The 24,161-nt window shown below is 39.2% G+C and overlaps 1 protein-coding gene across 21 annotated transcripts in view; it reads right to left on the bottom strand.

Moving 5' to 3' along the window:
- The window catches only part of EIF4G3 (eukaryotic translation initiation factor 4 gamma 3), a 343,452-nt gene that overhangs the window by 35,026 nt on the left and 284,265 nt on the right, over positions 1 to 24,161 (bottom strand). For 17 of the 21 annotated variants that reach the window (XM_080801932.1, XM_080801933.1, XM_080801934.1 and 14 more), the window contains 9 exons: positions 16,848 to 16,994; positions 16,177 to 16,413; positions 14,841 to 14,945; positions 12,929 to 13,061; positions 9,464 to 9,558; positions 6,953 to 7,046; positions 4,957 to 5,074; positions 2,669 to 2,889; positions 808 to 926 (listed from right to left, as the gene is read on the bottom strand). In XM_080801932.1, coding sequence (XP_080658058.1) covers positions 808 to 926; positions 2,669 to 2,889; positions 4,957 to 5,074; positions 6,953 to 7,046; positions 9,464 to 9,558; positions 12,929 to 13,061; positions 14,841 to 14,945; positions 16,177 to 16,413; positions 16,848 to 16,994 — 1,269 coding nt within the window. The remainder of the gene's footprint in view (positions 1 to 807; positions 927 to 2,668; positions 2,890 to 4,956; positions 5,075 to 6,952; positions 7,047 to 9,463; positions 9,559 to 12,928; positions 13,062 to 14,840; positions 14,946 to 16,176; positions 16,414 to 16,847; positions 16,995 to 24,161) is intronic. The other 4 variants (XM_080801937.1, XM_080801928.1, XM_080801938.1 and 1 more) reach the window with 1 other exon arrangement.

Below are 24,161 nucleotides of genomic sequence, written 5' to 3'. Positions count from 1 at the left end.
TAAGCTTGAAAGAATTTTTAATATAATGCCAAAGTAAAAGAAGTTAATATATCTGACAATTTAAAGATAAGTCTTTGCTGATTTCGGATCCCTAAACTAAGTCCTATTATATGATCTTCCCAAGACCCAAAGGTCTACTGGCATTTATTATAACTACAGTTTAAATACTTATCTGTGGAGTTAAGTTTTAATGATCTGTTTCTGCCATGAGAGTACAGAGCTCATGAAGTCCAGCATTATGTCTATCTTACTCACTACCATCTTAAAATGAAGCTCAAAGAGAAGGCTAGGGTTAAAGAATGGCAGATTTAAACCTGGGTCTTGAATGTTTCACTTAGGTTATTTGACCCTGACACAGTGCTTACTCCTTGGTGCCTGTTTTCCATTTATGAAATAAATAAAAAGTAACACCAGCCATACTTCAAAGTTAATACAAGAATGATGATAAAATGATTCCCATGATAAAGTTCATGGGAAGCAACACAGAGGGAGACAGAAATTCCTAATAATGGTAACATGTTATTTTTTGTTTATTAGTATCAAAGTCAAATGTGGTTATCCAACCGTAGGGATAGACTGGTGTCCATTCTCCCTTCCTGCTTGCCGTGTGATCCTGGGAACTCTGTTATCAACATAAAAGAGAATAGTTGGCAAGGATGCATCAGAGTTGTGCAAACTGAACTGTGGGGGACTTGGATTACTTCCTCTAAGTCTTAGCGACAAGAGACTTATTAGACCAGAACAAAGTTACTGTATCTGTTACGGGGCTTTCTGTGTTGTTGTTGTTGTTTTTTAAAATTTCATTACCTTAAAATCGTTAATGTGTAGAAATTCGTCAATAATAGATTTGGACTTCTTCTCCATCTCCAATTCTGACAATGCAGGTTTGTCAGGAACTGACGTTGCTGGAATTTCTGGTTTCACTACTAGTGAGGTTAAAAAAAGTAAAAGTAAAAATGACAAAAATTATCATTAAAGTGGTGGGATTGTAGCTGACAATATTTATGTGTTATTACATTAATTTTCCCATAAAAACATTAAAAGAGACACAAATTTGACAAGGCAAGACATCTAAAAGCAGAAAAGAAAAATGTTTATTACAGCATAGATACACACTAAGTAACTTCATATTCTATAATTAAAAGAATATGTGGATATGGTAAACTTTTTATAATTAAAGCATTTTTGTTCCTTTCTGCATTTTGATTCTTCTCCACTGCTCCAATGATGAAGAGCACGTGAAGCTTCCACAATCACGAACAGAGCTCTAACCATACTGGCCTTCGGCCGTTGCTTGAACATACTGTGGTTCTACCTGCCTACTACTCCTTTTCTCATAGTACTCCTCCTGGTTGGAATGCTCTTTCTCTCTGCTCCATACCCATCCCTCCCTATAAACCTATTTTAACTCCTACTGGTCCATCGGACCTGAGGGAAGCCTTCCCATCCCTGTGTGTCAATTCTAGCTAGTTCCTTTGTCAAGTACTCTCTTAGAACTCTGCTCCTCTCCTCTATAGCATTTTCCTCAGTCTGTACTTGTATATGACTGAAGGCTGAGAGTGGAGGTCCAGGGCCCACAATTCACTAGGTGGTAAGTGTGCATGTAGTGAATAAAGCAAATGACCCAGATAATAAACATACAGAGGGCAGCTGTGCTATATTACTTACTACACACTTGATATTTTCATGCCCTATCTTGTTATGTTCCCCAAATACCTACCATAGATAAGAAAGCCACATGTCCCTAAAGCTAAAAGATCTGAAGTCTAGATCTGGGAGAAGACATTCCAATTTGTCTTTGAATTCATTTAGAGATTATAGTAAGGAAACATAATTTAAATACTGAAACAAATCTGAAAACTATAAAAATGTTATAAACAACCAGTACTACTTCAAAATTAAGATTTTAAGAATGCTGAAAATTACATTTAAACTGTTCTTCATTGTTGCCATCATCATCATCATGACATCTAGTACCTTTTGAAAAATCTGTTATTTATCAGATAATGTTCTAAGTATTTTACCTGCTTTAACTTCTCATTTAATCTTCACTATAATTCTACAGGGGAGGTACATTTACTAACCCCATATAACAGATGAGGAAACAGAAACACAGATAGGTTACATTCATGATAGTAATTTTTAGAGCATTACTGGAGTTGGTCCTCTAATCATACACATGCTAAACATATAGAAAAACCACAGAAGTTTCCAAGACTAAGGTAACAAAAGATGATCTGATATTTCCTCTTAGGTTTGCCTTGCAGTGGCACAATAATGTGAGAATTTTCATACACTCGAGGGCCCTACAAAGCATATATGTACTCTAATGCACAGTGAGTTGTTATTTATTTATTTATTTTTTGCATAGTGAGTTGTTATTTTGAGAACTTGTAAGAAATTCAGATTGCTTAATACAGCAAGTGGTCCTCGTCACCATCACATTTACTAAAGAAAGCAGAAAACTTACAAATTGTTGAACAAAGGGATAACTGAGAAATGAGAACGATGTTACAGAACTACTTAGATGCCCTTTACCTTTGAAGACACCACTGTGTCATTATCACACATTGATTCTGAAATCTACAGAGGCACAAGGTGTCCTCTGCATTTTTTTTTTCCACATTTAAGGCCCAAATCTCCTTCCTGTATGTATCAAGTCTCTCACCTGACTCACGGGCCTTGTTTCGGTCAGCCTCAGCACTGCTCCTTTCCACATCCATGCCTCCCGTAAGCTGTTTCACGGTCTCTAGCATCTCTCTGCGTTGCTCTTCCTGAGACTGATTGTCCAACAGGTCTTTGCTGCTGCCGCCCCTCATGAAAGTATTGGGACGAGCTGCTGCAGATGGAAGGGGCTTGTCATTCTTCTCTCTGCCCGTGCTTCCACGACTTAAAAGACAAAATACACTTTTCAGAAGAAAGACCACCCCTTCCCCAAATATTCAAATTATAAAATAACACTTAGACTTTCTAAAAGTATGCAGAGTAATTTTTCACACATAACTTCAAAGGTGTGAGGCACCAATTATACTTCAAACTGTATTTATATAAACAAGTGGAATCAGTGCTTTCAAGAGAATGTTAAGCATGCTTTTACTTTTTTCACATATGTTAAAAGGGATATTACTTAAAATTTTAAAATGCCAATGGCATCTCTTTATTTTAGTTTTTAAAATTTTTTAAGAATAAAGATAGTGATGAATGTATGAGCTAAAAAACTGAGAGACAGAATACCAAATAAACACGGTATCACTACCTTACAAATTACAGAATTTATTCAGAAACCTCAAATAGAAGTAAAATATTTTGAGAACCAAGTAGAAGTAGTTTTTTAAAAAAAGATTTATTTTAGAGAGAAAGCGCGCTAGACTAAGAGTGCAGGGGGGGAGCAGCAGCAGAGGGAGAGAGTCCCAAGCAGACTCCAAGTACTGAGCCTAATCTGGGGCTTGATCCCATGACCCTGAGATCACAACCTGAGCCAAAATCGAGAGTCGGACACTTAACTGACTGTGCCACCCAGGCACCCCAGAAGTAGATTTTGAAAGGCCAAAGTCACACATTTTATTAAGAGAGAATCTTCCTAAATCTCCCTATTTAATCACTAAACTCCCTATTTAGACAATTCTAATCAGCTGGGCAAATAGTTTCTTGGCCCATAACAGATCAGGAGCAGCCAATTAAAAGGAAGAGTAGAGAAATGACTAGAGGCACAACAATGATCTAACCTCTGAAAGAACATACACGAAAAAGTACTCAAAACGCAGAACCATCAGGGGAAATTTATGGCAGGACAAAGAGCCACAAATACCCCAAGAGCACAAATGATGCTTCATGGCAATCTGAGCCATCATTAAAATCTGAATTAGGCTAAATATATTTTGTTGCAGAAGCCAAGGGAACAGTAACATTGTTTAGAAGTCTACCTGGTCAAACTGATTACAATAATAAAAAAGAAAGTTTCAGAGCTTAAAGCAACTTCAGCACTAAAAGCGCTTAAATAAAAAAAAAAAAAAATTTTTTTTTTAAAGATTTTATTTATTTATTTGACAGACAGAGATCACAGGTAGGCAGAGAGGCAGGCAGAGAGGAAGAGGGAAGCAGGCTCCCTGCGGAGCAAAGAGCCCGATGTGGGGCTCGATCCCAGGACCCTGAGATCATGACCTGAGCCGAAGGCAGAGGCTTAACCCACTGAGCCACTCAGGCGCCCCTTAAATCAAAATTTTTGAGGGGAGCCTGGCTGGCTCAGTTGGTAGATTGTGTGACTCTTGATCTTAGGGTTGTAAGTTTGAGCTCCATGTTAGACACAAGAGATTACTTGCATAAATAAAATTTAAAAACTTGAAATTTTAAAAAATAAAAAATGTTGTTTTCTGTCATTATTCTACAGGTCTTTATTCATTCTTTGTAAACCAACCAAAAGAACACTTCACTATATCAATCCTACAAAATGAAAATAGCACAATACAGAGAATAGTGAGAAAAAAGGAGAGCCTCAAATATAACTCGAAGACCAGTGTGACAGAAAAATATACGGATAGGCTATTATGCCCTTTAATTCATGTGCTTCGAAGTATGAGCCTAATCTAGAGCATACTGAGGCTTTAGCAAGCCCAGCACCGGCCTCCAGGGCTATTTGGGTGGGTCTGGTCTCTTAAGAAACAAACTATTAGAAATTTTCCAGGTAACCTGCTCTTCTTTCTCACCTCATCCCAAATCTACCACTCAATTATGTTCTTATCTTGGAAATTACAAAATGTGAAGATCAAAGGAGGAAAAGAAAAAGAAAATCAACCTTAGGGATAAAAGGCACCCATGCCATAAGGATGATTATCATAGTATCTGTGGGTGTCTGTGTGTGTGTGTGTGAAAGAGAGAGAGAGAGAGGGGGAATGATAGAGAGAGAACACACATCGACAAGTAGGTCAGTCCTGAGTTAACAAGGAGTAAGCTTCTTACCTGGTTAAGGTCCGTCGGGAATCAAACTCTAAAGGCGTAGATGATGTAGACCCTGAAGGTGCTGGAGGTTGCAAAGCAGAGAATCTGTTTAAACTGGAAGCACTGGACCGTAAGGCATCTATAGGTGTTGAGGATTGAGGGGGAAAAAATACAAATCACATGACTAAAATGCAGCTGCCTTTAATTTTTAAGATTTTATTTATTTATTTATTTGAGAGAGAGCATGAGTGGTGGGGAGGAGCAGAGAGGGAGAGGGAGTAGCAGACTCTCCGCTGAGCAGGACCTCAGGATCATGACCTGAGCCAAAGGCAGAAGCTTAACCCATTGAGTAACCCAGGAGCCCCTCAAATGCAGCTTCCAAATCATCTGCCTCCCTTGGGATGAAGGTGGATTGTTGGGAGACTGGGTATTTCTAAAGAGCCTAACAAGGTGATGTCAATCTCCTGGTCCATAGACCATACTTAGAAGCATAATGTTAGAAGGATTTTATCTGTCTGAGGAATGGGGTAATTGGGTGATAGGCATTAAGGAGGCCATTTGATGTAATGAGCACTGGGTGTTATATGCAACTGATGAATCACTAAACTCCACCTCTGAAACTAATAATATACTACTTGCTAATTAAATAATAATAAAAAAGGAATTAGTTGCACCCCCCCCAAAACTTAGAAATCTTGTTCATTACAACCATTTGCTGCTTTAAAAACATAATTAAATTATCCTAGGTAGGCAAGGGGGTGGGAGTGGTAGACAGGGAAGGAGGGGGACAAGCAAAAACAAAATAAAATACTGAAAAGCTAATACAAATCCTATGTATTTATATTATGTAAAATTTGCATGTGGGCTTAAGTGAATAACACAATTTATTTTAAAAACTTTTCTTAGGGGTGCCTGGGTGGCTCAGTTGGTTAACTGTCTGCTTTTGGCTCAGGTCGTGATCCCAGGGTGCTGGGATCAAGTTTCACATCCAGCTCTCTGCTCAGCAGGAAGTCTGCTTCTCCTTCTCCCTCTGCACCTCCCCCCTGCTTGTGTACTCTCTCTACCTCAAATAAATAAATAAAATCTTTAACAAGTTTTATTTGTAGAGAGAGTGAGAGCACAAGTGCAGGGAGCGGCAGGCAGAGGGAAAAGCGGAGCCCAATGCGGGACTTAATCCCAGGACCCTGGGATCATGACCTAAACTGAAGGCAGGTGCTTAACTGACTGACACACCCAGGCTTCCCAATAGTACAATTTTTTAAAATTTAAAGAAGCAAAGGTCAAAATTCCTTAATAGAAGGGAAATATGGAAAGGAGGTTAACAATGAAGTTTTTTATTTTCCATCGGACTTTCTTAGCTTTAAAAAGATGTGTTTGTCATGATCTAACACTTGAGGCCTAAGGTCAAATCTCTCAAAATGTGACTTTTTTTTTTTTTTTAAGATTTTGTTTATTTATTTGAGAGAGAATGAGTGAGAGAGAGCATGAGAGAGGAGGAGGTCAGAGGGAGAAGCAGACTCCCCAAAGAGCTGGGAGCCCTATGAGGGACTCGATCCTGGAAGATCGGGATCATGACCTGAGCCGAAGGCAGTCGCTCAAACAACTGAGCCATCCAGGTGCCCCTCAAAATGTGACTTTTGTTTCAAATTTTTGAAAAATATTTCACTCCAATTCTTTCACAACTTCCTTTTACAATTCTTTTTCTTAGCAAAATGAGTTTTCTTTTTCCTTTGGGGTACTAGTAATTTCTCTAGTTATACTGAATTAGTGAACATCAACTTTAACAAAGGAACCTAAGAAACTAAAGTCTTAAATTAAATAGCCTAACTGAACTAAAAAAATTGTAAATATTTAAAATACCTAAGGATCCACAGTGAGAGGGACACCAGTAAGTTTGGGCACCCTTCGTCTATAGATCTTTTCCTAAAACCATTATTAAATGATTGTGGGAGTGTGCTATAAGCTGAATATTGACAGACCACATCCAGGTTCCCAAGAAGGGACACTGCTTACTTACCAGTCTCACTTGCCTTTGCTCCACCACTGCTGCCCTTTCCCCAACTGCCCAGCTGTGCTTTAGGTACCAGCTGAATTTTCTCATCAATTGTGGGCTGTAACATAAGTGACCACAAACCAATTACAGGAAACATTCCAGAATGATTTTTCTTCTTTTCCTATAAAGATTTATTTATTTCAGAGAGATAGTGAGCATGCATGCGAGTGGAACGGAGGGGCAGAGAGAGAGGGAAAGAGAGAATCTCAAGTAGACTCCTTGCTGAGCACAGAGTCCAAAGCCGGGCTGGATCTCACAACCCTGAGATCATGACCTGAGTGGAATTAAGGAGTCAGCTGCTCAACCAACTGAGCCATCCAGGTGCCCCTAGAATGGTTTATCTTCTTTCCCCCTTCAGTGCAGTGAAAACCAACTTTGGCAAAAAGAATAGTCCTTGGGGGGCGCGTGGGTGGCTCAGTGGGTTAAAGCCTCTGCCTTCGGCTCAGGTCATGGTCTCAGGGTCCTGGGATTGAGCCCTGCATCGGGGTCTCTGCTCAGCAGGGAGCCTGCTCCACCCCCCCCCCACCGCCTACTCGTGATTTCTCTCTGTCAAACAAATAAAATCTTTAATAAAAAAATAAAAAAAAGAATACTCCTTGGAATAACAATTTAAGAAATATAAACTGGAGCTGTTCACATTCACACGGGATTCTGGTGGACCCTGAACTACTTTCTTGGAATCCAGCGTCCACAAAACAGTTTGGAACCACTGGTCTGCAGAATGCATTCAGGTCCTCTAAGTTGGTACACCATTTGACTAAATGTAAGCAGTTTCTAGTAATTCCTCCTGTCTAGTAATGCCCAGTGAATATATAAATTTTGTATACCACAAAATTAACAGATTAATCTCTTCACCTTACTGTCAGAAAACAGGTCAGATGGCACAAAGATTTCATATTTCAGCAAAGCCTAATATGTGGGAGCTAAGGATGGAGAAGTGGAATCGTAGTATTCGATAAAAGGCAATAAGAAAAAAAGTGAATATAGGAAATTAGACAGGAAGTTAAAATGCCTCTTTAAGGTTTAATCCCCCAAACACAACTTCAGCACAAATGAATGGAATTAGAATGCAATATTAAATAGAAAACACATACCAAAAGCTGCAATGTAGCTCTTTGCAATAAAAGTGTTCATAAATTCTCATAGTGCTGCCTTGCTCTACCACATGCTTTCACACGAATCTCTCCCAGTTAACAATGCCTTTGTTTAATGGTTTTCAACTTTTTCTAGGGTATTTAAGTAGAGTACCTACACTGTAACTATCGGAATATACACAAAATTTATTAAGAATTTAAAAATTTGCACAATATTAATAATATTATAGTTTTAATACCAACACTATTCATTTTTATAGCATCCATGCATGGAAACAATATGTAAAAACACAAATATTATTAGTAAGTACTGATATAGTTTTCAAAGATGCTGGAGTTGATATTGGAGGGATTGTCTTTTTAACATAAGATTTTTGTTAAAATAAAATAGTCTCTTGCTAGAAACAGAAGTGGATGGGAATCAAGCTGTATTCAGCAATGGAATCCCTGCACTGAGACATAAATAACTAGAAGAATGTACCAGAATCTTAGAGAATAGGATCTTTGCTAATTAAAATCAAGGGCAATCTAGAGATGGAATGTTCTATCCTGAAGCAATACTCTGACATGAAGATGAAAATGACATAGTCCATCTTCTTCCAATTTTCTCAAACTCTTTTTCTTTCTGTCAGTTCTCTTTCATTTGGTGATTCCACAACAGCTTTAGATTGCTATTAGTATCCTACCGGTAGGCTGCCAATTTTCAGAACTATGCAAAGTACATGACATAGGAAGGATCAAACCAGACTTGCACATGATTTGTAAAACCCACTGGGCTGTAGGAGGTTTACTTTTACAAAAGGTAATGCCACTTGCTCTATGTTCTCCAAGGTTCTTCACCTGACTTACAGTGATCAACTTCTACTGCTGAAAACATCTGCTAGGAGAAACCTCTTTCCTCTTACCGCCCACAGATTCTCAAGAGAGGAAGGTAGAACATATTACATCTTCATCACAGAATGATTTCTAGTAGTAGTCTTCTGTGATTTCTTTGAGGCCTTGGATATGGCAAACCATTAATTCAAGCTAGGCTTCAACAGGTAGTTGCTTCTTCCCCAGAGCTAAGGATACATTGTATAAAGCTTACAACTTATAGCTATTGAAGTATCTTTATTATTATCTCTCCTAGAGTAAGCATCTCATAACTTTATCATCATAAACTCATCACTTCCCCCTTAGCAAACTCTCCAAGAAATGAGAGGAACAGCAGGAATGAGTAGTAAGAATATACGGATCAATACTGACTTGGAGAAAAGCATCTGCATTAAAAAAAAAAAAATACTCACCTACAAAATCTGCAATATGGCTATTTTATATGAGCAAGAAATAATTTTGAGAGTTACATTCTCTCAATAAGTTGTGTTTTAAATGTCACACTCACCTTAGTGATTTTAAGGAATTTTGAGGGGTCTAATACCCGACTATTCTTGGCCCCTTGTACAGTGTTCCATCCCCCTTCATCCACTCTCTGGACACCTGCAGGGAGAACAGAGTGTACGTCTCTCATCTACCTCAAGTCAGTTTGACAGCGACAGAGTGAGCAGTATTTTCAACTCAGCAGCTCCAATGAAAATCAAGGAAAAGGACCAAAGAGATGATTAAAGCATTGCTGACCGTCTCTTTAACATCCAGGATGACATGAAAATATCAGGTAGAAATACCAGGAGAGCCCACCTAGGAGAAACTAACTGATACAAGGGCCAAATCTAGTGTTTATAGTGCATGATTAGAACCCTTCAGGATACATCAGATGGAAAGTATTTATTACAAAGTTTTTATTACACTTAATAGTGTAAATGACACAGTACACTTGGCTCATTCCCCCAAAACCTGCTTCTCCAACCCATCAGCTGCTCAGGCAGAAACCCTGTTCCTACTTCTCTCTCTCACTTGGTACCAAATCTTGTCAGTTTACCCTTAACAATATATTCAGCATCTAGCTCCGTCTTATTACTACCCACACTACCATTTTGGTTTTCACCAGCAACACTTAAAGCATAAAAACATCTTCACTAGCTCCAATGCTTCCATCCTCCCCCGTCTGCTTCATTGCGGCCAGCACGGCCCTAATTAAGTGCAAGTCAGGTCCTGTCACTGCTGTACTCAAAACACTTCTATTAATCTCTCCAACTCACTCAGACAAAAAACCAAATTACTTCTAAATGGCCTACAAGCTCTGAGTAATCCAGCCTCCCCCATCTCAAATCTCAAAGTACCTATCTTCCACTACTCTCTCCTTATGTTCTTTGCGTCAGCCACTCTGGCCTCCTTGCTGTTCCTTGAAAATGCTACTTCAGGGCCTTTTACTTATTATTCTCTTTGCCTAAAAACCTTTCCACAAATACCCACATGGCTTAATTCCCTCAACACTTGCTTCAGGTCTTCACTCAAATTCCAATTTTAACAGGCACCACCATCACCCTATTTAGAACTGTACCTTTACCCACCAAGCCTGGCACGACTCACACTTTCTCACAAAATTACGTATTTTATTTGAGCATCTGTTGTCTGTCCCCCTGGTACGGTGTAAGCTGCATGAAGGAAGGGATTTTGTTTCTCCCGTTAAGTGACGGGCACTTAATATTTGTTGAATGTAAACCATCAAACTCTCTATTCAAAAGCTCTTCTGATCCTCACATACATGATTTTCTTTGTGCTATCCGGTATTACTGATCGTGAACAAACTCGTTTCTTGTTTTTTTTTTCTTATATCCTAGTCCTTCTTCCTCTCCAGTTGTTCTTTATCTGTCATTTTCCCAAGACTTCTTTTCTTTAGTCATCTGTGGACATCTTTCCATGGACTGGGCTTTCAGTCTAGTTCAATAATAAGTCATTACGTGAAAGGCACTGTGCTAGGTTCTAGGGCAAGGAAGGTGAGGGAGTGTGGTGTCACATGAAACTTAAAAGAACACTTTCTTCCATGGAGGATTCATCTCTCATAACTTCATTCTGAGCTCTACTGTTTGTGTTAAAGAACAGTTCACGGTCATTGAGTAGTGACTATGTGCCAGGTGCTATGCTGAACACTTTACAAGTTACGCCTCACCTCATCCTCACACAAACCCCAGCAACCATTATTTGATCCATTTTACAGATTACGTGACTTGCGCAAGGTCATACAGCTACGATGTAGGAGAGCTGAAATTCAAACCCAGACAGTCTGGCTTCAGAGTCTATGCTCTCAACCATTACTTACATGACCCAGTAACCACCATGCTCATGTAACAGCCCAGTGGACAAATGAAAGCTCCTATTTGGATGTCTCTTGCCATCTCAAAACAAACAGGTTTATGAGAAGAATGATCATTTCCCTTCTGAAGAAGTTTCCTCTTCCAATGTTCATATGCTTAGTCAATGAACTTCCTGTTTTCTCCAGTGTAGAATGCCTTCTATGCCACTTTTCACATTTCCCCACCCATTTCTTCCTTTTATAATTATTGTTACCAGGATTTCAGCAATGCAACATTTCTGAGTCCAATGTGCCCTTTGATTCATCGTGTAAAAATGATCAGACTTGTTTTATTTATATACCACTAGCATGACATCATTCCTTTGTTTAAAAATTTTTGATGGCTCCTTGATGTCTACCATGTACAAAGTCAAAATTTCTTAATCTGGCTCCATTCTTTCAGACAAACATTTTCCCACTGAGTCTCAACACTTAAATTTTGCTCCAATCGGGCTTGTCTGTGCCTCTTCACAATATATATTTATTTTAATTTCATGACTAAAATTATTCCTTTCATTCCAAATATTTAGCATCCACCAGAACTCAGTTCAAGGGTGCATTCCTAAAATAAAGATGTGTTCTAGCTTGCTTTCTTCTTCTCCTCTGAGTCTTAACAATCTTTTTTTTTTTTGGAGGAAATTTGAAGATTTTTATTTTAATTTGATTATGGAAATTTTCGAGCATAGAAGAAAATAGTATGAACCCCAATGTGCTCAACACCCAACAATAATTTAAAACATTTGCAAATATCCTTATATCTATCCTTTCTCCTTTTTTCTGTAGCATTTCAAGAATTACATAATTTTATCCATGTGTATGCATATGTAACCAAAAACAATTATCATTTTCAGATAATAACCATGATGTTATCCCAACTTTAAAAACTAACAGTAATTCCATAATAGCATATAAACAGTACATATCCAGATTTCTCCAGTTCTTTCAAAGATAGGTTTTTACAATTGGTTTGTTCAAATCATGGTCCAGATAAGGTCTGCACAGTGCATTCAGTTGCCAAGCCTCTTAAATTTTTTTAATCTACAGTTTCCCTTCTGTTTTTTGCTTTTGTTGTATTTTAATTGGTATTACTGTTTTGTAAAAAAACTAGGTTGTTTATAGAATATTCTACATTTTGCTTTTCGCCAATTGCAACCTTGTGGTGTCATATAATTTGTTCCCCATTGCCCCATATTTCTTTTCTTTTTTTTGAGTCTTAACAATCTTGAGAATACTTTCATAATTTTATTATCTTCTACTTGACAAATGTTCCCTTTATTAGTTTTGTCTTCTCAGATAAACTGTATGCTTTCAGAGAAAAGAAACTGTATCTTCCACTTCCTTTTATATCCCTCACCAATTCTGAGTATACAGAAGATGCTCAATAAAGTCTTGTTGATTACTGACTTTAAAGTAGTCAAAGAAACCATGATGAGTCCTGCATTCTTGGGTTTTACTCAAAAACCAGTCTCCAGATGAAACTGCTTCACTTACAAATTATCACTCTATTTTTTGTTTTTATTCTTTCTGATGTCATTTCATATCTAAATATAGAATTTTTAAACATCTGTCATTCATCTCCCTAGTTTTCCTAACACCCCACTGGACTCCACCCCTCACCTGTTCTTCTCTTCTCTTTGGTCATGAGCTGCTGGACCTTCCTTTGCTCTTCTTGTTCTTCTATTTTAGCCTCTTTGTGAATCTGTTCAATAGTTTTAGGTCCTTGATCTGCTCTTCGAGATACCCAGTTGCACTATAAAAGGAGAAAACAACATTATCAGCTAGTAAACAAAAAATGAACAAAATAAAATTTTGAAAATCTATTTTATACTTCTCACTGCTGGAAAAGTATAAAATATATGTAAAATCTGTACTATAGTACTTTTTTCAACTGTCTTACAGATGGCACCATGTGCAGTTTAGGATTAGAGACAAAGAATTAGTCTGGGGGCCCCTGGGAAGCTCAGTTGGTTAAGCAGCACAGACTCTTGATTCGGTTCGGGTCATGATCTCAGGTTTGTAAGATCACGCCCCGAAACAGTCTCTATGCTCAGCAGGGAGTCTGCTTGAGATTCTCCTTCCCTCTCCCTCTGCCTCTTATCCCCACATGCTCTCTCTCTTTCAAATAAATAAATCTTAAAAAAAATTAAATTTGTCTCAACCAACCCTGAACTATTATATGCTGAGTATTCCAATAGCTAATGAATAAAAAGAGTGAAAGACTGATCCAAATCTATTTTTAAAAAATTATCTTGTGGGACACCTGGGTGGCTTAGTCATTGAGCATCTGCCTTTGGCTCTGGTCATGATCCCAGGGTCTTGAGATCGAGCCCCGCTTCGGGCAGGCTCCCTGATCACTGGAAGCCTGCTTCTTCCTCTCCCACTCCCCCTGCTTGTGTTCCCTTTCTTGCTTGTCTCTCTGTGTCAAATAAATATATACAATCTTTAAAAATAAATAAATAAAAAGTTATCTTGTATATTTGTAAGGAGGAGCCAGAAGAGGAATCAAGAAAGCTCAGGGTTCTTTAGCCTTGCCTTCATCTGGGTTATTGGTACCTAATTCATATCGCATTCCATGGGGGCTCTAAATCGAGAACTAGCATTTTTCTTCCTCCATATCATGGTTCTCATATCCTGCACAAAGTGCCACCTCTCTGCCCTTTGATTATCCTATTAAGGGCAAGACAATTTGTCTGATTACAATGATACTTCTCCCTTTCCTTCCCAACCATAATCCCGACAAGTAATTGAGGGCACAGGTGAAGAAGTTTTTTATGTTTATTTACATTTCCTAGATGCAAGGAGGCAAATAGGTCCAAATCAGCCCACAAATTCTGATCACCTGGCAGTGGCTTTGGTAATAAGAAGAATCGTGAGGTCACATTTAACCTTTAGCAAGATAAAGAACCATCACCAGTGCTATATGGTCTAGGTATAGGGCAGGGAAGAGGTAGAACCTGCATTCTCTTTCTCTAGTTTAGGGTCAGCGGCAGTAAATAAGAATAGAGAAAAGAGGTGGGAGTGGTAAACACTGCACCTGTTATGAGAAATAAGCAGCAGCAGCAGCAGAACAGGAGGATATACAGGAAAAACAACAGAGAAGAAACACCAACACTTCCTATGAGCTAGGCACTTTACATAACCACATCACTAAAGCTTGTGCAAGGTAGGCAACATCCCCGTCTTAGAGAATAAATATGTAAGGCTCAGGGAAGTTAAATATAACCATTTTGAAGATGAGGAGTCCTGATAAGCACACTAAAACTAAATTTAATTGAACACAGTTTGAATTCAGAATGGCTGACTTTAAAAATACAGTGTGGTTTCATAATTAGCACAGAGAGAAGAAATGTAAGAGGCACGTATATGTGCTTGTATTCTCTCACACAGCTCTGTCATGGAAGTGCGTCAATTCAGTTTTGGAAGTCCTTCCTGCAGCATTATGTTTTTACACATGCACATACTGGGACATCCTCCCCATTCCGACTCCTTAAAAAAGACTGGAGTAGTTGCCTTACATTTCTCTACTTACCAGCCTTAGGTCTATCACATCCTGAAGCATGAATCGGATCCTAGATGAGGTTTTTCTTTCTTTCACGATTTTCTCCATCTGATTAAAATACTGGTCCATACGTGGCTGCAAGGGACAAAATATTCAGTATGCTTGGCTGAGGAACTCAAATGTACTTTTATCATATAAAATTTTTAAAAAGACTAGGTATACAACTTATAGCCAAAAGATAATGAGGCAGAATTTTTAACTGAGCATATGATGCCCAAAATAAAGGTTATGTATTCTAAGGGCTGTAGTCACATGACAGGCAAGCAGAATAAAAATGGAAGTGTCATGCTGCAGCCCCTGGAACCTTCCTTAAGAAAGAGGTGGCCATGACCTTTGCCTCTTTCCAACCTTCTCTGCTGAGAATGTAAGGACAAGGGCTATACTTTGGGGATGACAGAATGTTAAGCACGAGGAACTGAACTGTTTATCACCCCTGAGCCACCAAACCAACCTCAGATTTCTCACCTCTGAACTTTACTTACTCGAGTGAGAAACCTTAATCTTGCATAAACCACTATATTTGGGATTTTTTGTCACAAACATAATCCCAGCTGATTCTGATGTTATTAAACATTTCTGATACTACTTCTTCAAAGCATTTCTAATTTTCCTGCCCCCTTACGTGGAGAGCACCATGTTATGTTTGGGTCATAATATTGTTAATGATTTCTTATGGTTAGATAGCCCTGTGGTTAACTTGAGCATAAACTTAAGAAAACTCCTAGGTTTTCACTTCCGTAACACCCTCAGTCCTGGCCCACAGTAGCTATTCTCCTTGCATTTCTGCTGATAATATGCTATACATAAAAATGACCTGTGAGGGGCGCCTGGGTGGCTCAGTGGGTTAAAGCCTCTGCTTTCGGCTCAGGTCATGATCTCAGGGTTCTGGGATCGAGCCCCTCATGGGGGGGGGGTGTCTCCGCACAGTGGGGAGCCTGCTCCCCCCCCCAACTCCCACCTTCTGCCTGCCTCTCTGCCTACTTGTGATCTTTGTCTGTCGAATAAAGAAAGAAAAATCTTAAAAAAAAAAAAAAAAAAAAAAAAGACCTGTGAGATGGTCATGCAGAAAAAGGAAAAGGGACAAATAATCTGAACAATTTCCAAGTTGGCCTCATCACTTACCATGATGGAAAGGTGGTAAGGAGCTCACTGGCCAAACACCTGACAATGAGAAGGGCAAAACAAGACAAAGAAGGAGCCTAGACTGCTGGGGTGAGGTGGAACTCTCCTGCTGATGGTTCTAGTTCTAGTTCTTTTCACAACTGACAGAGGCCACTCTGGGTGCTTCTGAGTTTGGGGTGCTTACCTTTGCCTTCTCGAAGTCCAGGTCTCTGCCGATGGTGGTCAGCAGGCGGCACAGGCATTCCAGGGACTCCTCATCATGGTTCTTCAGCAGCTTCACCACACAGTCATGCATGATGGCTTCCGTCAGCATCTTGAGTTTGAAGAGTTCCCCAATAAACTTGATGTTACCAATGGATCTCCGCCGGGCTTTGTCCTTAGCTTCTTCTAGTTCATCATGAAGCCTCGTCCTCTCCTCTGGCTGTTGTATAAGGAAGAGTAATGGGAGCTTGATGAAGACAACTGTACTGCACACAAGATGCTAAGAACATACACTTGGACTCATGGTCTTATGCTGTGTGGGAGGTCAGGGATAGTCTGAGAATCTGACAGTAACTGTAGTCCTATTCCTTAGAAAACTGCACCACACCCAAAACTTTGCATCCATTTCAGGAGATTTCTGGAACTCATTGACCCCTCTGAAATCTGGGTTCTGAATTCCTGTCTTAGGACGTTGAGCTGCTCTAACAGATGGCACTAAACGGAATAAAGCATTCCTCTAAACGTCAATATGTCTCCACATGAAAAAAGAAGCCACAGTCATCTACTGAAATAGGGAGATGTAACCAGCTTCATAAAAATGCTGTTCGCTAACAAGAGAGCATAAGCACACTGTCTTTCTGTGCAAATACTCACAGCACTGGCAGCCTCGAGTTCTTTCTGCTTCTTCTCAAAGACATCATCATCTGCTTTATCTTTTTCAAACTCCTTCTGGCAGCGGTTCAGTAGCAGCTTCCGGAAATTCACTGTGTTACCAGGTTTGTCTGCCATGGGTACTTTCAGCTGCATCCATATAGGAAAATGCAAAAGCATCAAGATTACTTAAAACATTCGATGATTCTCTCAAAATATCTATCGTCTTTACTTAACTATAGGTAATGCTGAATGAACTACAGGTAAGCTTTTACAAGAGGTACACAATTTAGTTTCAGGCAGTTCATGTTTTAGTGGTAAGAGGTCTGTAATTTTATACAGAAAAGATATACATTCCTTTCATATAAATGTACTCTATCTTTATGGTTGGTTGTGCCTCTAGCTGACTTTGAAATCCATGTCTTACTGTGACAACTACAGCTCTGTCCTTATCTAAGACCTTTGTAACTCTACAGGGTTTTACCTTTGTTTTTTTACTACCATTGTAGGTACTGTGGTTTAAAGAAACAGATAGAAATGACATAAAGCATGGCCATAGGAAAACAGTTGTGGGTGGGGATCCTTATTCTAGAAAAAAGCAGAAGAGGGGTGGGGAGGACAAATTTGATGATTTTTGAGATATCCTATCCTTGGGGAAATGTCATTAACAATGTGATGCTGGTACTTACCTTGACTATCAATGCACTATGTTTACTGATTATTTCTTATGTGCCCAAAGAAAATACTAGTTTTCTGAAAGTTCAGTCTAAAAAATGGCCACCTGTGCAACATTTTTTTTCATACACAGGAAGACCCAGACTGGAGAGGGCAGACCATGTGGAGGCAAGATGCTTACAGAGTTTCTGTTCGAGTCTCAGAACTGCTTTCTAGTAACAGCAATAGCTCTTATCTTCAAGGTTATGTGTAACCTTGGTTATGTGTAACACAGAAACGTTCTTATAAGAAAGTGGACTGGTACACTGAATGACTAAAATGCATCATTTTACAAATGCAACCTCCCTAAGCACCATTCTGAACAGCTACTGTATAACACAGCAAAATGTTTTTTTTTCTGGAATCACAAAATGGCTCTCAAAGTTCTGAAATGCATGGTCTTTGCCCTAGGTTTAATGGGAGAACTTCGTTAAAAAACAGAATGCATTGTATTTACACTCACAAAAGAGTTAATGTTATCAACCAGAATGAACTTGGACAGTTGTTGATTAAGGTCAAATGGCTAGAGAAACTTCTTGAGAATTGAAGACTATGATGCTATACTGGATTTGTGCTAGAACTGATGGACACACTCTCCAACAGATGCTCTACGACACATGAAAGACCATTTAACAGTCCAGTGCTTTTTTAAACATTTTATTTATTTATTTATTTATTTATTTTTAGATTTTTATTTATTTGACACAGAGAGAGAGAGAGAGAGAGATATCACAAGTAGGCAGAGAGGCAGGCGGGGGGAGGGGCATCAGGCTCCCCCCTGAGAAGAGAGCCTGATGTGGGGCTCGATCTCAGGACCCTGAGATCATGACCTGAGCCGAAGGCAGAGGCCCAACCCACTGGGCCATCCAGGCACCCCTAAACATTTTATTTTTAGGTAGCTTCTACATCCAATGTGGGGCTCAAACTCACAACCCTGAGATCAAGACCCACTTACTCCACCGACCGAGCCAGCCAAGTGCCTCAACAAGTCCAGTTCTAATCAATAAAGAGAGCAAGCATTTCATTACACATTGTTTTCAGCTGGAAATATTAACTCAGGAAGAGGGTAAGTTCACCAAATATTTTTTTTTAGTAAGCATAAAAAAACTAACATGTCCTTATCACCAAATTCAAGCCAAACAAATTCAAGTGACCATAGATAATTGCATAGTCAGGCCTACTCCAAGACTGCAAAGGAAGGCAGGCATTTAATCAGCCTTTAAGAAAGAAATGCTACATGAAAGCAAGGGCTTTCCAAAGGAAAAGCCGAAAGTGGACTCTATTTAGGACCCAGAACATAAAACAACGTACCACAAAAGAGAACCAGAAAGCATATCCATAAGCAAGGTGGTATATAATAGACCAACAACATGATATTGGGTTCCAAAACATACTAAAACTCTTAAAAATCAGCAGAACAAAACCCTCAGCAGTTGTTTCCAATTTGTTGCTTTACAGGAACACAGTAAACCAGCCAAAAAGTTCTATCCAGCTTCTTGGAATATTTACCAGCATCATCTACATTAATTCTATGGACACAATCGGTAAGATAAAAATCGGATGAGCCACAATCTATCAGCCCTAAAGAGATGTTTCTTGTATTATGGATTGTAATGTGCAGGCAATGGAAAGACTGTGGACAACAGTATGAAAATCCAAGCCACGCTCTCATGAGGAGAGGGACCAGAATTAAAATGAATCAAAAAGATTAAATAAATACAACTTATGACACTTTGCTTTACAGTGAACAAGTAGAAATGATACAAGGTAAGGGAGAGCTTTTCCTACACAAAGGATATAAAAAGCTATGCCTTTTAGACTTTTTATACAGGGAAGGCTATGTTCAAAGTGTTGGATTAAGGAATGGAAGATAAGCTTACTTACTTTTAAACAAAGGCAATTCTTTTAACCCAAGTTTCCATTTCATCCTCCAGAATAAGGGAGACACAATACCCAAGTCTAACCTAGAGTGCCGCTTTGAGCATCCAATGAAATAGGTTTAGTGGAAGCACTTTGTAAGTCACAGAGAAGAAGGATGGGATGTTTGAAACACTGAACATTGAGCTTTAGTCTCTTCATCTGCAAAAGGAGACATTCTAATGACTACAGACTGAATTATAAAATAGCTGTTGAAACAGAAACTAATCCCTGCTCTGCCAGCTGACTTTGGCCAAGTTACTCAGTTTCACCAAACCTTTATTTCTTTCTAAAATGGGGATGATAACATCTGTCTTTTAGGACTGTTGGAAGAATTACATGAGATTAGTTTAAATAATGCAAACGATAGTGGCTGGCACATCACCAAGAGTTTAATAAGCTAACATAGCTCTATTTATATACTTAGAGCTGCAACTGACATGTTTATGATTAAAAATAAAAGAGTAATCTAAATTATAACATGGGTGTCAAAAAAAACCATATAAGCCAAGTCTGCTCACTAAGAAATTAGGGAGAAAACCATAAATGGCAAGAAATAGGAATACCTGCTCTACCAAAATGATGATCAGGGGAGATTTCCCATGTACAAGTCATAAAAAACATGACTGTAGAGAGGCTTTTTAGATATAATCAAATGGAAATATTAAAACTAAATAATCACCAGAATGGCCACAGATCTGCAAGTACACATATCTTCAAATGAATGAATGCCTAGCTACACAACCTCCTAAGGACTTGTTTTGGAACATGGTTTTAATGTTCTTGGGATGATGAACAGGGTAGTGGAAATATGGAAATAGGCCAGTGAGAACATATTCTCTGAGAATGGTGATGCATGGTAATATTTTTGTTCTTGAGATGATAAATTCAACAGGGTTATGACATCAGTAAGTCAGCCTGTGTTGTCTGCTGGACATAGACTACTCAGGAGACCCAATGAAATTGTTTAGTTAGAAAAGACATGATGAGTGGATGTCTTGGTCTGCAAGGGCTGCTATACTAACTACCACAAAATCGTGGCTTAAACAACAGACATTTATTTCTCCCAGTCTCTCAGTTCAAGACTAAGGTGTCAGCAGATTGAGTTCTTGGTGGCCATCCTTTTCCTGACTTACGGCTTTCTCCTATATCCTCAACTGGTGGTCAGAAGCTCTTGAGTCTCTTCCTCTTATGAAGGCACTAATCTCACCATGGAAGCTACACCATTAGGACCTCATCTAGCCTAATTACCTTCCAAAGGCCCCACTTATTGATGCCAGCAGACGAAGGGTTAGGGCTTCAACATATGAACTGGAGGTGGGGGACAAAAATATACAGTCTGTAACAATGAACAAGGTAGATATTTGCAAGTGTGATCATGGAAAATAGCAAAAAAAAAAAAAAAAAAAAAAGGTGATGTGCTACAGTGAGAACTTTAATTTTCTTTAAACAGTAGTCCACAATCAAAACTAAGACATGTTTTAAATGGGTTGTCTGGGGGCGCCTGGGTGGCTCAGTGGGTTAAACCTCTGCTTTCAGCTCAGGTCATGATCTCAGGGTCCTGGGATCGAGCCCCGCATCGGGCTCTGTCAAATGAATAAACAAAATATTTTTAAAAAAACGGGTTGTCTGAGATAGTTTCCCAGGAAGTAAGGGAGTCAGGGGGAATAGTTCAGTAAGGCTGTTCAGTAAGCTAGATACACTGGAGAGAACCTGGCTTTTCATTTTTACACAACTGTAAACTAACAGTGTAACATATTAGACCATAAACTAATCACACCATGTATCATCTCATATTGGGATGAGATCTGTCCACATATCAGTCACCCAGCAATCTTGGATATGAATGTTGTCAGCATTAGGAAGTCATTTTCTTTAAGCAAAAGGGCCTGTACTGCTGATATATTTGATAGTGTTGAGGGTAAATCCTTCTTATTCCTAAAAAGAGCAAGGGTTGCCAGCTACGTGTTAATTATGGTAGTCAAATAAGAGACTAGACTATGAAAGTACCAGCCCTGGCCATGCTTAGCATGCTCCCGATTTTCCAAGCTGTCTCAGAACATAAGCAGTGCTAGTGGGAACCCATGGCCGAGGAGCCATTTTGCTCCTGAAGCATGTTCCAATATGAGGTAAAGTATTTGGAATAACTGGTGTAATGAAGTGCTACCTCCAAGTTACCTCTAACACGTGAAGTGAACAGTAATAAATCAGTTGTCCAACTGTCACTCCTGAGTCCATGGTGACATACTACTCTGTCAGTAGTTATGTCCTGACCTTAGCAAAATCACCTATTAAAACTGAATGAACACACATACTCTGAATGTACTACAAACACATGAATTAAACTGTATCTCTGGTTAGACACATCTGAAGCGGTATGGCGTTCTGAGAGATGCCCACAAGATTCAAAATGGAGTTATGACAGGGTAAGTCATTTCTCCTCAATGTTTCTTTAAAGCATTTTGCATCTTTCATCAGGTGAATTGAACATTCCTCCTCTTCCAGTTGACTCTAGCCACTTGCTGTTGCCCAAAGCTGACTTTCCTGGTCTGTACTTCAAAGCTGCTGCTGCTTCTTTTTTTTTTTTTTAAAGATTTATTTTTGACAGAGACACAGCAAGAGAGGGAACACAAGCAAGGTGAGTGGGAGAGGGAGAAGCAGGCTTCCCACAAAGCAGGGAGCCCAATGCGGGGTGGGGGTGGGGCCTCAATCTCAGGACCCTAGGATCATGACCCGAGCCGAAGGCAGGTGCCTAATGACTTAGGAACCCAGGTGCCCCTATACTTCTAGGCTTTTTCTTTTTTTTTTACTTTTATTTATTTATTTGACAGAGATCACAAGTACGCAGAGAGGCAGTGGGGGGGTGGGGGTGGGGGTAAGCAGGCTCCTTGCCAAGCAGAGTGCCCAATGCAGGGCTCGATCCCAGGACCCCTGAGATCATGACCTGAGCGGAAGGCAGAGGCTTAACCCACTGAGCCACCCAGGTGCCCCCTAGGCTTTATTTCTGATGAGATTAAATGTGTCTCCTTCATTCTTTCACCATCTCTTCCTGTACTCAACCCTCCCATTCTTTGCATTGTTTACACTTAAAACACTTGAGGAGTGGCAACAATGAAACCTCTGGATATGGCATAACAGGACACAGAATGCTCAAAAATCTGCCTTTAGTCCCTCCCTTTATAGATGAAGCATGCATGTCTGCCACAGCGCAGATAAAAAGTACAAACAAAGCCCCCCTTTATAAAATGCAAAGCATTTAACTACAATTCAGTACTCCTCTTAGGAGGATGACAATTGAATTGAATGGCTAACAGAGAAGACTGGACAAGAGAGAATGTTGTCCTGTATTAAATTTGGAGTTAAGTTAAATAAAATTTTTAGTTGGATTGTTGGTAATTTCAAACTGCTGGGCTTTTGTTTAATCATAATTCAAATCAAAATCCACATCTCATGAACCCCATGAGCATGTAAACTCCTAAGGGCAGGTACTTTTTCTGCTTTTTTGTTGTTTTGTTTTTTTCACTGCTAAATAAATTCCCAATGCCTAGAATGGTTCCTGACACATCACAGACTCTCAGACATATGCTGTAAGTGGGTAATGCATGAACAGAAGAATAACAACTTGAGTTTATTTTATGCTCAAAGTCTGTTTTGGGGTGTTGGTTTTGTTTGTTTGCTTGTTTTTACAATATTTTTATTTATTCATCTGTTACAAAAAATGCTACTAACATTTTTGCATATGTTGCCTGGTATGTAAGAAATGTAGGTTTATCAGTTGGGTACACACTTAAGAATGGAAATGTTTATTATAGCAAAAAATAATTTCAGCCTTCTTTTCTTCTTCTTTTTTTTAAGTAGGTTCCATGACCAGTGTGGAGTCCAGTGCAGGACCCAAACTAATGACCCTGAAATCAAGACCTGAGCAGAGATCAAGACTCAGATGTTTATCTAACTGAGCCACCCAGGCACCCCCAACTTTAGCTTTTACAGTTAAGCTTGTCTCCAAAGTGGCCCTCACCACTTTATATTCCCATTAGCAATGCTTGAGTTCTTGCTTCACATATTTGTCAAATCCTGGTAAGTTAAGCAGTCTGGAGTTAATGTAAAGTTTTATACCTATCTAGTTAATGTCATCATTTTGTTGGTCATTTGGATGACCTCTTTGGTGAATTGTAGGTGTAAGTTTATTGTCTGTTTAAAACACTGAGTTATTCTCGATTTCTTTCAGCTTGACCAAAAATCTGATATAGACCCTTCATTGGATTTCGTGTTGCAATTATCTTTTCCTAATACACGATCTGCATTTTTACTCCCTTAATAACATCTTTTGAGGAAAAATATGCTAATTTTAATGTAGTTCAATTTTACCAATCTTTTTTTTGTACACAGTGACATTTGGGTCCTAAGAAATCTACTAACAAATTATTGTTCTTTTTTTTTTCTTTTAAAGATCTTATTTATTTATTTGACACAGAGAGAGAGATCACAAGTAGGCAGAGAGGCAGGCAGAGAGAGGAAGGGAAGCAGGCTCCCTGCTGAGCAGAGAGCCCGACACGGGGCTCGATCCCAGAACCCCGGGATCATGACCTGAGCCGAAGGCAGAGGCTTTAACCCACTGAGCCACCCAGGTGCCCCAAATTATTGTTCTTATTAATATCTCCTCCCCATCCTGGTTTCTTTATATTT

The sequence above is a fragment of the Martes martes genome (genome assembly GCF_963455335.1).
Source record: "Martes martes genome assembly, chromosome: 4".
Classification (NCBI taxonomy): Eukaryota; Metazoa; Chordata; class Mammalia; order Carnivora; family Mustelidae; genus Martes; species Martes martes.
The sequence above is the reverse complement of the archived record's forward strand: the minus strand, read 5'-3'. Positions and strand labels throughout refer to the sequence as shown.